Here is a 15,186-nt window from a genome sequence, read left to right on the forward strand (position 1 = left end):
TGGCCTGGAATCTGTTGTGGATATTTTCCACAAATTATTCCGAATTTTGGATGAGACTCTGAACACACACATCCACTCCAATCCCTAGTTCATATCATTAGTTAGATTGGAGTCTGACAGCGTGTTCGTCCTCCGGGCTGCCTGCCAAAGCAAATTTCTCCCTTTTAACCTCTCTTTCCCTCCCTACCCTTACAACTCCTATGCGTGGCTTTATCAAGGGCTGGGTAATCTATTTCTCAGCCGGGCGTGGGTCAGACAGACAAAAAAAAGGCTTTCTTATACCATTCACCAAAAAAAAAGAAAAAAAATTCTAGCCTCCCACCGCTTTTTTCTGCCAACCCCCTCGACCTCCTACCTCCCTACTTGATCCTCATTACTTGCTGCCATTTCCCCCCCTCTGCCCCTACTCTCATCCCTCCCTAATGACCACCCATAAAGATCTATTTTTTGTAAGTCCAGTTTCTCACAAAAGTCACTAAAGTCTTCAAGGAATCTCAGTCTTGCCGATTTCCCATTTTTCCAGCCGATCAAACATGCCGGGAATCCCCAATTGTAATGGACCTTTTTCTCTCTCATATGTTCCAAAAATGGTTTCAAAGATCTTCTTCTTGCCAGTGCCTCTGTAGAAATGTCAGCAAAAATATTTAGTTTTGTTTCCTCATTTTATTTCAATAGTGTCCCGCAACTTTTTCCATATTCTTTCCCTATCTGCATAATTATGAAATCGAACGATCACATCTATGTGGTGATCCATCGGAACTCCAGCTGGCCGTCTAAACCTGTGTGCTCTTTCAATATGAAATTTTTCTGCCGCTGGTCTTCCCATTATGGAGCTACATGCTTTCTTTATTTTCTCTTCTAAGTCCTCAACTTGATCTTCTTCTGGGAGACCCCGGATCCTTAAATTCTTCCTTCTATCCCAATTCTCCTGATCCTCTATTTTATATGCTAGTTTTCTCTGTTCTTTACGCATCTCCTCTATCTGCGTCTTCAATTTATTCATCAGTTGAGTATGAACTTCCTCTCCCTCTTCTACCTCTTCCAAACTCGTTAATATTCATCCCAGATCATTGCGTAGTACAACCATCTAATTTTTCAGACACTGCTCCATTTTTGCCAACGTTTCCGCCATGGCTATTTTTGTTGAAATTTGTAACATGGATCCATGCTGTTCCAAGGTACTCTGATCCATTACACTTTCCCCACTTATTGATTTATTTTATCTGTTTCTCTTCCCGAGACCCTACTGACAGTCTGGAATGATCTCCATCAGTTCCACTTTTTCCAGTTTGTTGTTTTTCCATAGATCGGTTCTCTGGGATTTTCTCCTGTAGGGGCATATCATTTTTTATTGTTGTAGCCTTTACATTCTGTTGGGGGGTTTTTGCACCCCCTCCTTTAGTTGTTTGCCCTTCATTTTTGGTCCGTTCCATTGTTACTCTTCTCGTGGTCCCCATCTTCCTATGGCTGTCAGTTTAAAAGTAATTTATTCATCCATTTATTTCTGCCTTGGTGCTCTTTGTTTTCTGTCGTACAGTCATCCCGTCCGGGAAAGTCTTCTTTCATTTCTATTGATTTTTCTCTTACCTTGGGCCACAGCGGCGGTAAAACCAATCCAGCGTCAATCCAAGGGAACAAAAGGCAAGAGAAAAGAGGCCCCCCCCCGGAAACAGTCTTCTGTGCCCCGTCCAGTTCCAGCACATTAGCTATACTTTGTCAACATGGCATAGACATCAGTTATAACAACAGAATTGCAAGTCCTGCCATTACTCACGGCAACTCACCATCACCTTCTATGCCAACCTTTCTGGGAGTTGGCAGGTTTCTATTCACTCAGTGGTTTCCATCATACTCTCCACATCCGATCTCCAACTTCACGGGGGACTCCCTGTACTTTATTTAGGGTTCAAGGGGGCTCAAGATCTCCTTTTTTATATGCTTTCTCCTCCAAGGGGGGATGTCCTGCCTGTACTCTGGCAAAAATACTCAGGCAAATCGTCATCCGTCGAGCCTCCCAGCTCTCAGGACCATTATGGCTCCCCTGCAGTGTGGGAAATCCCATATGCAGTGTGGGAAATCCTCTCTGCTGTCTCCTTTGGCTGTCAGCTCCCTCCTCTTCCTTCCACTTTCAAGCTGGCTCAATCTCCAGACTCCACCCCACCGCCACACATTGGTCCTCCACCACTCTGTCTCCTAGGTCTGTCCTCCTCGCTCTAGAGACCCCGCCAAACGGTCTCTGACCCTCTCCACTGGACAGCTCTTGTGGGTTCCGGCGTTCCGATGTTGAATTGTCGGGCAGCAAGGGACAGGGCTTCACTCCTGTCACATTCAAACTTGGTGGGTGCCTGGAGCACATGCTGCTCACGGCGTCATGCTTAGGCCCCTCCACTGTAAACACCTGGGAATCCTAATGGAGGACTCCCACCTGAAGTCGTCTATCCCTAGCATACCCAAGTTATCATACAGAAGGACCCGCAACATGAAAAGCAAACTAGTCCCCAGCAAACTAAAAACATCCAAAACATCCACTAACCCTATGCCCACTTTCTTGTCTATCATACGCATGTACCAGTGCAAAAAACCCAAATGCCTAACATGCAAACATGTCCTATGTGGACAAAAACCGTTTTCCTCCAAAGGTAAAACCTATAATTTAGAATTTAGAAGAGTTTTACAACTGTTCCTCTGAGTTTCTGATTTACTGCCTATCCTGTCCTTGTCGGTTGCACTACTAGAACATTGTGCCAAAGATTTGGAGAACACAGGCGCGCAGTGGAAGATGGGAAATATAAATTGAGTATCCCCAAACACTTCTCTGAATTCCATTCCCAGTCTTCTGACCCTTTTAGAGAAAGTAAGAGAGAGAAAAATATACGAACAGTTGAGAAATTAATACATTTGATGATATTTCAAGTAAATATTCTCTGATTTAAAAAGACAATTGTGAATAACCCTAGACTTTTATCATTTGTAGAACCCAAAGGCAAAGAAATATTGGTAGCTTTGTTTTTTCTTCAGATGTATGTGCATGGAAAAGATAGGGTTTCACGATCAATCATGTAGTATACAGGTGAAACTCGAAAAATTAGAATATCGTGCAAAAGTTCATTTATTTCAGTAATGCAACTTAAAAGGTGAAACTAATATATGAGACTCATTACATGCAAAGCAAGATAGTTCAAGCCGTGATTTGTCATAATTGTGATGATTATGGCTTACAGCTCATGAAAACCCCAAATCCACAATCTCAGAAAATTAGAATATTGTGAAAAGGAGCAATATTTTAGGCTCAAAGTGTCCCACTCTAATCAGCTAATTAGGCCATAACACCTGCAAAGGGTTCCTGAGCCTTTAAATGGTCTCTCACTCTGGTTCAGTAGGAATCACAATCATGGGAAAGACTGCTGACCTGACAGTTGTGCAGAAAACCATCATTGACACCCTCCATAAGGAGGGAAAGCCTCAAAAGGTAATTGCAAATGAAGTTGGATGTTCCCAAAGTGCTGTATCAAAGCACATTAATAGAAAGTTATGTGGAAGGGAAAAGTGTGGAAGAAAAAGGTGCACAAGCAGCAGGGATGACCGCAGCCTGGAGAGGATTGTCAGGAAAAGGCCATTCAAAAGTGTTGGGGACTTTCACAAGGAGTGGACTTAGGCTGGAGTCAGTGCATCAAGAGCCACCACACACAGACGGATCCTGGACATGGGCTTCAAATGTTGCATTCCTCTTGTCAAGCCACTCCTGAACAACAAACAACGTCAGAAGCGTCTTACCTGGGCTAAAGAAAAACAGACCTGGTCTGTTGCTCAATGGTCCAAAGTCCTCTCTTCTGATGAGAGCAATGTTTGCATCTCATTTGGAAACCAAGGACCCAGAGTATGGAGGAAGAATGGAGAGGCACACACTGCAAGATGCTTGAAGTCCAGTGTGAAGTTTCCACAGTCTGTGTTGATTTGGGGAGCCATGTCATCTGCTGGTATTGTTTCACTGTGCTTCATTAAGTCCAGGGTCAATGCAGCCGTCTACCAGGAGATTTTGGAGCACTTCATGCTTCCTTCCGCAGACCAGCTTTATGGGGATGCTGACTTCATTTTCCAGCAGGACTTGGCACCTGCCCACACTGCCAAAAGCACCAAAACCTGGTTCAATGAGCGTGGGATTACTGTGCTTGATTGGCCAGCAAACTCGCCTTACCTGAACCCCATAGAGAATCTATGGGGCATTGCCAAGAGAGAGATGAGAGACATGAGACCAAACAAAGCAGAAGAGCTGAAGATCGCTATTGAAGCATCCTGGTCTTCCATAACGCCTCAGCAGTGCCACAGGCTGATAGCTTCCATGCCACGCCGCATTGAGGAAGTAATTACTGCAAAAGGGGTCCAAACCAAGTACATACAGTTGTGTTCAAAATAATAGCAGTGTGTTGAAAAAGTGAATAAAGCTCAAAATCCTTCTAATAGCTTTTATTTCCATACACGCAAATGCATTGGGAACACTACACATTCTATTCCAAATCAAAACATGAAGAAAAATATATCAAATTTGTGTTGTTCCTCTAAAAAAAATGGAAGAAAAGTGAATATTAGACTGTTCAAAAAAATAGCAGTGTTTGTATTCTTCTTTACAAACTCAAACATTCACTATATAAACTGAAAAATGTTTGAAGATTTTGCTTTCCTTTGAATCACTTAATATTTAGTTGTATAAGCACTGTTTGAGAACTGCTGTACATCTGTGTTGCATGGGGTCAACCAACTTCTGGTACCTGTGAACAGGTATTCCAGCCCAGGATGATTGGACTACATTCCACAGTTCTTCTCTATTTCTTGGTTTTGCCTCAGAAACTGCATTTTTGATGTCACCCCACAAGTTTTCTATTGGATCAAGATCCGGGTATCGGGCTGGCCACTCCAGAACGTCAATCTTGTTGGTCTGGAACCAAAATGTTGCACGTTTACTGGTGTGTTTGGGGTCGTTGTCTTGTTGGAACACCCATTTCAAGGGCATTTCCTCTTCAGCATAAGGCAGCATGACCTCTTCAAGTATTCTGGTGTATTCAAACTGATCTATGATCCCTGGTATGCGATAAATAGGCCCAACACCGTAGTATGAGAAACATCCCCATATCATGATGCTTGGACAACCATGCTTCACTGTCTTCACTGTGGCTTGAATTCAGTGTTTGGGGGTCATCTGACAAACTGTCTCTGGCCACTAGACCCAAAAAGAACAATCTTACTTTCATCAGTCCACAAAATGTTGCGCCATTTCTCTTTAGGCCAGTCAATGTGCTCTTTGGCAAATTGTAACCTCTTCAGCACGTCTTTTTTTCAACAGTGGGACTTTGCGGGGGCTTCTTGCAGATAGCTTGGCTTCACATAGGCGTCTTCTAATTGTAACAGTACTCACAGGTAACTTTAGAGTTTCTTTGATCTTCCTGGAGCTGATTGTTGGCTGAGTCCTTGCCATTTTGGCTATTCTTCTATCCATTCGAATAGTAGTTTTTCGCTTTCTTCCACGTCTTTCAGGTTTTGGTTGCCATTTTAAAGCATTTGCGATCATTTTAGCTGAACAGCCTATCATTTTCTGCACTTCTTTATATGTTTTCCCCTCTCCAGTCAACCTTTCAATCAAGGTACACTGTTCTTCTGAACAATGTCTGGAACGACCCATTTTCCTCAGAATTTCAGAGAGAAATGCACTGTAACCAGCATGTACAACATTTCCTGCCTTCCTTAAATAAGGGCAATAATTGCCACCTGTTTTTCAAAGTCTGAATGACCTCACTAATAGAACTCCACACTGCTATTATTTTGAACATGCCCCTTTCAATGAGTGATTCAATTACACAGAATCAGCAGCATGCATGTCATGACTGTTGGGTCTGTTTGATTTCTATTACTCTACTACACCTGCTAGTAAATTATTTGCCATGTAGAAATATCATTTCTACCAAAAACAGTGATTGATCAGGTTAGTGATGTCTGACTGCTATTATTTTGAACACAACTGTATACATGCTTATACTTTTCAGACGTCCGATATTGTTCTATGTACAATCCTTGTTTTATTGATTGCATGTAATATTCTAATTTTCTGATATTGTGGATTTGGGGTTTCATGAGCTGTAAGCCATAATCATCACAATTATGACAAATCACGGCTTGAACTATCTCGCTTTGCATGTAATGAGTCTATCTCATATATTAGTTTCGCCTTTTAATTTGCATTCCTGAAATAAATGAACTTTTGCACGATATTCTATTTTTTCGAGTTTCACCTGTATGGGTTGATGCAGCTGCTTCAGAAATCACATTTAATTAGATTGTATTTTGTCTGACTTTATTCAGATACAGTATCTCACAGAAGTGAGTACACCCCTCACTTTTTTTTAAATATGTTATTCTATCTTTTCATGTGACAACACTGAAGAAATTACCCTTTGCTACAATGTGACGTAGTGAGTGTACAGCTTGTATAACAGTGTAAATTTTCTGTGCCCTCAGAATAACTCAACACACAGCCATTAATGTCTAAACCGCTGGCAACAAAAGTGAGTACACCCCTAACTGAAAAAGTCCAAATTGGGCCCAATTAGCCATTTTCCCTCCTCGAAGTCATGTGACTCGTTAGTGTTACAAGGTATTAGCAGTGAGTGTGGAGCAGGTGTGTTAAATTTGGCGTTATCGCTCTTACTTTCTCATACTGGTTACTGGAAGTTCATCATGGAACCTCATGTCAAAGAACTGTCTGAGGATCTGAAAAAAAAGAATTGTTGCTCTACATAAAGATGGCCTAGACTATAACAAGATTGCCAAGACCCTGAAACTGAGCTGCAGCACAGTAGCCAAGACCACACAGTGGTTTAACAGGACAGGTTCCACTCACAACAGGCCTCGCCATGGTCGACCAAAGAATTAGAGTGCACGTTCTCAGTGGTCATATCCAGAGGTTGTCTTTGGGAAATACATATGAGTGCTGCCAGCATTTCTGCAGAGGTTGAAGGGGTGGTGGGGTCTGCCTGTCAGTGCTCAGACCATACACCGCACACTGCATCAAATTGGTCTGCATGGCTGTCATCCCAGAAGGAAGCTTCTTCTAAAAATGATGCACAAGAAAGCCCGCAAACAGTTTGCTAAAGACAAGCAAACTAAGGACATGGATTACTGGAACTATGTCCTGTGGTCTGATGAAACCAAGATAAATTCATTTGGTTCATATGGTGTCAAGCGTGTGTGGCAGTAACCAGGTGAGGAGTACAAAGACAAGTATGTCTTCCCTACAGTCAAGCATGGTGGTGGGAGTGTCAGGGTCTGGGGCTGCATGAGTGCTGCCGGCACTGGGAAGCTACAGTTCATTGAGGGAACAAAGAATGCCAACATGTACTGTGACATCCTGAAGCAGAGCTTTATCCCCTTCCTTCCCATGGCAGTATTCCAATATAATGACCCCAAACACACCTCCAAGACGACCACTGCCTTGCTAAAGAAGCTGAGGGTAAGGGTGATGGACTGGCCAAGCATGTCTCCAGACCTTAACCCTATTGAGCATCTGTGGGGCATCATCAAACGGAAGGTGGAGGAGCACAAGGTCACCAGCTCCGTGATGTCGTCATGGAGGAGTGGAAGAGGACTCCAGTGGCAACCTTTTGAAGCTCAAGTGAACGCCATGCTCAAGAGGGTTAAGGCAGTGCTGGAAATAATGGTGGCCACACAAAATATTGACACTTTGGTCCCAGTTTGGACATTTGCACTTAGGGGTGTACTCACTTTTGTTGCCAGCGGTTTAGACATTAATGGCTGTGTGCTGTTATTTTGAGGGGACAGCAAACTTTCACTGTTAGACAAGCTGTACACTCACTACTTTACATTGTATTAAAGTGTAATTTCTTCAGTGTTGTCACATGCAAATATATAATAAAATATTTACAAAAATGTGAGGGGTGTACTCACTTCTGTGAGATACTGTATGTTTTGTTTGCTACCTTTCGTTTTAGTCATACTAAACTACCCTCATATTTAGGCTTTTATTTGGTGACCTTGGTTATGCAGATAATGTAATGCTGACAGGATTAAACCTTTAGGTTCCACAGTGAGCATGCTTTACTGCATATACAGACTGATTTTACTGTTGTGCCTTTAACACTTTAATCTTCCTTTCTTTACCATCAGATTCCTTACCCTACAGTCTAATTTGGAAACTTTTTTTTTTTTTTAACAGAGACTCGCTCATTTATATGACACTCTTCATCGGGCTTACAGCAAGGTTACGGAAGTGATGCATACAGGCAAGAGACTTCTGGGGACCTATTTTAGAGTGGCCTTCTTTGGACAAGTAAGGATTATCCACCTTTCTTTATCTAATTTATAATTTATGATTATTACATCAATGATGGTTTCTACTCATGAAGTACTATTGACTCACTGGTTTCTCCCCAAGTCATTATCATTAGTGATATTAAAAAAAATGGAAGTTCCATACACTTGGATAAATTATACTGGTTTTCTGAAGGAGCAAAGACTTTCACACATCTGCAAATAGCAGCTGTTCAGCCCTTCATATTATTTAGACTAAGGCTTGAAACCCTCTAGCAGAGAAGAAGTAGTTTGAACATGACCTGTCATGAAGGAAACATGTAGGCTATGATCACTAACCTCAAAATCTAAAAATGTTAGTTGCTTGGCTTTCTTGCTGACCCGTTTATTTCAGTACTGTGAATCATTTACCCAAGCAAATTTTGTAGGAATGGACATTTTACTCATCTGCATACATCTTTGTAAATCTGCACACTTGTTCTAGTTTGGTGATGCAGAACGTATTGGAGCCAATGGCTCAGCATAACAGCTAAGCAGTTAGAATTTTCACAAGGTTCAGAAATGACTCCCATCTCAGATAAAATGTCTTCCAAAATATCTCTTTACTAAAAGCATGGGTTTAATTGAGCAGAAGACATTGCAGGCAAATTACGAAGACTGAAGCAGCCAGAGTCTTGTGCAGTTGTGCATGACAACCAATCAGATTCTTTTTCACTTTCAAAAATTAACTGAACAAGTTAGAAGCTGGATGGTTACTATGCACAGCTGCTCCAGTTTTAGTAAATTCCACTCATGTTTAATGACTGCAGAGAACTCTTTTCATGTCACTCCTGTGCTGTTTTAAGAGCTCTTGGTTTTCTTGCCTTGTTGTTTGCCCAGTTTTAACTTGCTTTCAGTAAAGATCAACTTTAAAATGCTGTGTCTTGGGATGCTGATTCTCTGCTAAATGAAGCCCTGGCAGTCATCCTGATTCGATTGTGTTTCACATCACTAAGGCAAAAGGAAAAGTCTAGTTAGTAGTCATAGGATCACACTTCTGTCAGGCATGGAAAGTTTTCTTCTACATATTCATAAGTGAAGTGTTTTGACCGTTTCCGTTTCTCCTCTATTTCCTCTACTATCTTAAGGCAGCGGTAAGTTTTTTCGAATTTGGTGGAAAAGTCTACATTTGGTCTCTTTCATGCTTTTGTGTGCTTTGCTGTTATAATGTTGGCAGCATTTTGCATACCATGCACGAACAGGTTGATTTCTTTTCACTTCTCATCTGACCAGTAAAGTCTTTCCATTTGCACATTTGCTCTGTGTAATGCATGAATTGGAAATTCGAATGGCTGTAGTTTGGTGTGCCATTTGTATCATGTGGAAACCTTAGCACCACAGCCATTCTTTAGACTGCACACTCTGCTTAAAGTTTATGGAAGCTTCTCATTCGGATGCTGAAAAAAGGATTTCTTTTCAGGAAACTTTGTGCAGTTATTCCACGAAAAGCAATGTGATTGTCGTTTTACTCTGCTTACTCCTCTCTCTTATGCTTTTATAGCAATACCAGTTTACAGACAGTGAAACAGATGTGGAGGTAATTCCTGTAGAGTGGCTTACTCATAAGGCACTACAGTTACAATATCTTTAAAGAGTTTGGCGTGATGTGAATTCTGTTCTTAATTTCAGTTTTCTTCGTGGCATTCTCTTGTGTTCATTACTCTCCATTTCACTTAAAACAGTAAAACAGTTCCACTATTTTTGGATTCAGTTAATCCTTTCTACCAGTTTCTAACTGCCCTTTTAAAATGAATCTTATATCTTGCAATGTGAATTAAGATGCCTGTAAACATCATGCATTTGTCCCTCATTTTTTATTTGTAACATCAAATAGCAACCATGCTGCCAACATGGCACTTCTGCTACGGCCAAGAAGTTCTAAGGACCTCCTCAAAGCCTGTTGGTGGTGGCAGTTTTTAAATCCAGTTGCTTTAAAAATAAAGACAACATTGCATCAGAGATTCAGGTTTAAATTTTTGGCATTTGTATATTTTTTTTACTGTAAGTTCCATCCATTATAATCTATGGCTGACTTTAATAAGAAAGTAAATAGGACATCTGAAAAATGTCCTTACTTGAGAATATTCATTTAGTTCATCTGAATGAGAGTTATCTTTTGTAAGGAAATTAGGGCGTTTATAGAGATGTGTGCTATAGAAATCTGGCGTATGCAAAAAATCACTTTAAAAAATAAATCTAATATTCATAAGTAAGCTTACTTAATTATAACAGAAAATTGACTCTGGAACTGCAAGCGGTAATACACAAACAACAAGGTGTAAGGCCTGTTCTGCCAATATGACCTGCCCAAAAGAGAGGACCTCAGAAAACTAAAGGGCTACAAATGATTATTACCCTATATTAAAAAAAAAATTAATGGATAGGATTAACTACAGTATCACCGTCACTAGACAGTAACTATATCATACCATGTTATATCTTTTTCTCATTGACAAATTTTTGTTTTTTTGTTTTTTGTTTTTTTTTTTAATTCTCAGTTGTAATGTAAAATGTTTTACATTGTGTGCAAAGAGTTTATATCTTTGTCATCCTTATTTTCTCCCTTTGGTAGCAGAACAAAATCTAATCCAAATAAGTTTTGCAGGGTTTCTTTGAAGAAGAGGATGGGAAGGAGTATATTTACAAGGAGCCCAAGCTCACTCCACTGTCTGAGATCTCCCAACGCCTTCTCAAGCTGTATTCAGACAAGTTTGGTGCTGAAAATGTGAAAATGATACAGGATTCTGGCAAGGTATGGTCATGGACTATACTGGCATAGTGCAACTGAATAAGAAGTTTTTAAAATCCTCACTAGAGTATTACTAACTTACAGAGGGTAAAATCAGTATTGAACTTGTTACCATTTTTCTCAGCAAATATATTTCTAAATGTGCTATTGACATGAAATTTTCACCACATGTCGATAACAAGCTATGCAATCCATACCTACAAAGAAACCAAAACAAAGTATTGAACACATGAAGAAAGGGAGGTGTTCAATACTTTTTCCCTGTGTCATTCAATTTTATTACACATAATTTAATTTCTAAACTTATTTGTTTTGGTGTCTCTGTATGTATGGATTGCATGGTTTGTTACTAACGTGGTGAAAATTTCATGTCAATAGCACCTTTTATAAATATATTTACCTAGAAAAATGGTGACCTGTTCAGTACTTATTTTACCCGCTGTATTTGTTAGAAAAACTGAAAATCCCTTGTTACTAGAAATCCCTTTGTACTCTCATGGAGGCATGGGTTTTCCTCCTTGCAATATTTTAGTGATCAGCCATTTACAATGTAGGAGCAGCAGTGTTCACAGATGCAAATGGGCATCAGTGAAGAGAGGCAGCATCACAGCAATGTTTGATTGCCTAGTGCTTTTATGAAGCTGAAAAGCTGTATGAGTAGCTTAAAGAAGTGAGAAGTCCCAAACAAAGCTGATTTCTTATGTGCAGTGGATGATTTTACAACCCCACTTCTAAAAATGTGGGACACTGTGTAAAATCTACACAAAAACAGAATGCAATAATTTTCAAACCTCATAAAACCATCTTTTATTCACAATAGAAAATAGTAAACATATCAAATGTTTAAACTGACATGTTTAAAATGTACCATTTTAAGAACACAGGGTAAGTTTGAAATGTATGGCAGCAACTTCGTCTTAAAAAGGTTGGGGCGGGGCAACATGAAGATGGCAAAGTAACAAGGAAGAGCTGGAAGAACATTTTGCAACTAATTAGGTTAATTGGCAACAAGGTCACTAACATGATTGGGTATAAAAAGAGCATCTTAGAGAGTCAGAGTGCCTGAGAAGTAAAGATGAGCAGAGGTTCACCAATGTGTGAAAAGCTGCATCCAAAAATTGTCAGACATTTCAGAATAATGTTCCTCCATGTAAAATTGCTAAGACTTTTTATCATGTACAGTACATAATATCAAACGATTCAGACAATATGGAGAAATCTCTGTGCACGAGGGACAAGACCACAGCGCAGTATTGGATGCCTGTGATCTTCAGGCCCTCAGACGGCACTGCATTAAAAACAGGCATGATTCTGTGATGGACAATGCTGCATGGGCTAAGTAATGGTTCAAAAATCACTGTGCCATCCAAATATGCAAGGTGAAGCTCTACAATACCATAATGTTCCTCCATGTAAAATTGCTAAGACTTTTTATCATGTACAGTACACAATAGCAACCAATTCAGAGAATATAAAGAAATCTCTGTGCACGAAGGACAAGGCCACAGCGCAGTATTGGATGCCTGTGATCTTCGGGCCCTCAGATGATACTGCATTAAAAACAGGCATTTCTGTGATGGACAACACTGCATGGGATGAGTATTGGTTAAAAAATCACTGTGCCATCCAAATATGCAAGGTGAAGCTCTACAATACAAAGGATCCATAACTGAAAATGATCCAGAAACGCTGCCATCATCTCTGGGCCAAAGCTAATATAAAATGTTCTGTTGCAAAGTGGAAAGCTGTTCTTTGATCAAACAAATTTAAATTTTACATTCTTTTTGGCAACTATGGCACCTTGTCCTCCGGACTAAAGAGAGAGGGACTCTACTTTCAAAAGCCTGCATCTCTGATGGTATAAGGATGAATAAGTGCATATGGAATGGGCAGCTTGCACATCTGGAAAGGCACCTTGCATCTGCACATGCTCTCATCCAGACAATGTCTTTTTTAGGGAATGTTTTACATATTTCAGCAGGACAATGCTAAACTATAAACTTCTACTACAAAGCCATGTTGCTATCATAGATGAAAGAGTCCAGGAGCTTACAGTCCAGACCTTACACCAATTGAGAATATATGGTGCATCTTGAAATTAAAAATATAACAAAGAATTGTTGATCAGTTAGAATCCTATATCAGGCAAGAATTGAACAACACTCTTCTCCCAAAAGTTCAGCAACTGGTCTCCTCCATTCTCAGATGTTTACAGAGTGTTGTAAAAGAAGAGGGGATGGCACACCGTGGTAAACATGGCCCTGTCCCAACTTATTTGAGACATGTTGCTGCAATCAATTTCAAAATTACCTTGTGGTTTTCTTTAAATTAGTTTAAACATTTGATATGTTTTCTAATTTATATTATGAAGAAAATATGGGTTTATGAGATTTGCAAATCATTGCATTCTGTTTTTATGTAGATTTTACACAGCATCCCAACTTTTTTGGATTGGGGTTGTACTAATGTTTTTTTTTTTTTTGTTTTTTTGTTTTTTTTTTATTGTGGTACCTGTCACACAAACTGAGTATTTTTCCCATTTTTTTCATAAAGATAAACCCAAAAGACTTGGACTCCAAATACGCCTACATCCAAGTCACACATGTCACGCCTTACTTTGAAGACAAAGAACTGCAGGAAAGAAAAACAGAGTTTGAAAAAAGTCACAATATCCGCCGCTTTGTGTTTGAGTTGCCATTTACCCTCTCTGGGAAAAGGCAGGGTGGGGTGGAAGAGCAATGCAAACGCCGTGCTATACTTACTGGTATGTGTACATTATATTGTATATAGCTAGTGAATTAAAATCTGTTAGCGATTGTTTTCAGGTTTATAATTGCTTTAAGGAGATAAAAATGTTTTCATATATGTACATTTTCTTACACAATAATGTTTTTAGGAGAAATAACTCAAACATTTATAAACTTGCAGCTAACAAATTCTAGATGTGGTGGCTGCATCAGTTTTCTTTTTATAGGTGTTTTCCTTATTTTTATCTGGTGATCCAGTCAGTAAGTCTATTATTTTTAAATTTCCTTAAACAGACAAGGCTGTCCAGACAAAGAGGCAGTTAGAAGGTTGAGACAAACCATTTAGCACTGATAGGGGTGCTTACAACGATCAGCTTTTATTAATTTATGTAAAACCTTTATCCGAAAAGGAAAAAAAACTGTTTGCTGTAACTACTTCTAAAGTGTTGACTGACATTCAACTTCAATTTGTTAGTCACATCTATCTTAATCTGCTAGCCAAAGTCTCTATTCACACCATTTCTGCACGGCCCATTCATTTCAGTAGGCTGCCCTGTGCAAGAAATGCGCAAAAAAGGTGCCTACACCGTTTTAACAATCCTGCCATACCAAAACACATGGTAATGCGGTACAATGTGTTCTGGCGTGTATTACTGCACTTGCGTTCGCAGGATGTGTGAAGGTGTCATTAAGAGCCTGAAATGCCCAAGCCATTTGGCTGATTTTTGCTGTTCGTAACAGGTAACAGATGCAAAATCAAACATGCAATTTAGTTGGAATTAAATATAATTTGTATTCTCCTTCTGGGACACATGTCCTGCTGCTACTGCTGACACAAAGTAAACTAGTAGAATGCATAATCAAGCTTGTGACTTAAATTCATGAAGGCATATGTGGAAGTTGAACTCCAGGCAAATGGCGTAATACACAGATGCAGTGTATATTTGTTTCTGTCTTCCCTGCCAGAGCATGTTTAGTTCTATGCAGTTTTATGGGGTAGAAAAGACCGGTAGCTCCTGAAGCTTAGCAATAACATTGAATTCCAAACTTACCCCTATCTTGTTACTAGAGAGAGTTAAGGAGCAGCAGCACAGTAATGTGGTTATCTTGTTCTCTTCACTCCTGCAATCCTGGTCACGAATAGTAAAGTCTGATATGCTCAGAGTGCCGACTGTGCTCTTTCCCAGTGTAAGTGCTGGTACACATGCGATTACATGAAGCTATTAGGTTTAATGTACTTATGCTAGCCATATCTAAAAATAAATGGTATTTCTTTCTTGTTCATGGAGGAACACAGTATTCAGAAGCAATTAGGTTATACTGCAACCTATGGGA

The 15,186-nt window shown here is 39.9% G+C and overlaps 1 protein-coding gene across 10 annotated transcripts in view; it reads left to right on the plus strand.

Moving 5' to 3' along the window:
• Positions 1–15,186, plus strand: part of DOCK9 (dedicator of cytokinesis 9) — a 323,125-nt gene that overhangs the window by 298,694 nt on the left and 9,245 nt on the right. For 8 of the 10 annotated variants that reach the window (XM_089679964.1, XM_089679972.1, XM_089679969.1 and 5 more), the window contains exons 47-50: positions 8,222–8,335; positions 9,857–9,892; positions 10,961–11,107; positions 13,658–13,868. In XM_089679964.1, the coding sequence (XP_089536090.1) occupies positions 8,222–8,335; positions 9,857–9,892; positions 10,961–11,107; positions 13,658–13,868 (508 nt within the window). The remainder of the gene's footprint in view (positions 1–8,221; positions 8,336–9,856; positions 9,893–10,960; positions 11,108–13,657; positions 13,869–15,186) is intronic. The other 2 variants (XM_089679966.1, XM_089679970.1) reach the window with 1 other exon arrangement.

This window comes from Staurois parvus, unplaced genomic scaffold, assembly GCF_062004578.1.
Source record: "Staurois parvus isolate SC_StPar_1 unplaced genomic scaffold, SC_StPar_1.0 ptg000233l, whole genome shotgun sequence".
Classification (NCBI taxonomy): domain Eukaryota; kingdom Metazoa; phylum Chordata; class Amphibia; order Anura; family Ranidae; genus Staurois; species Staurois parvus.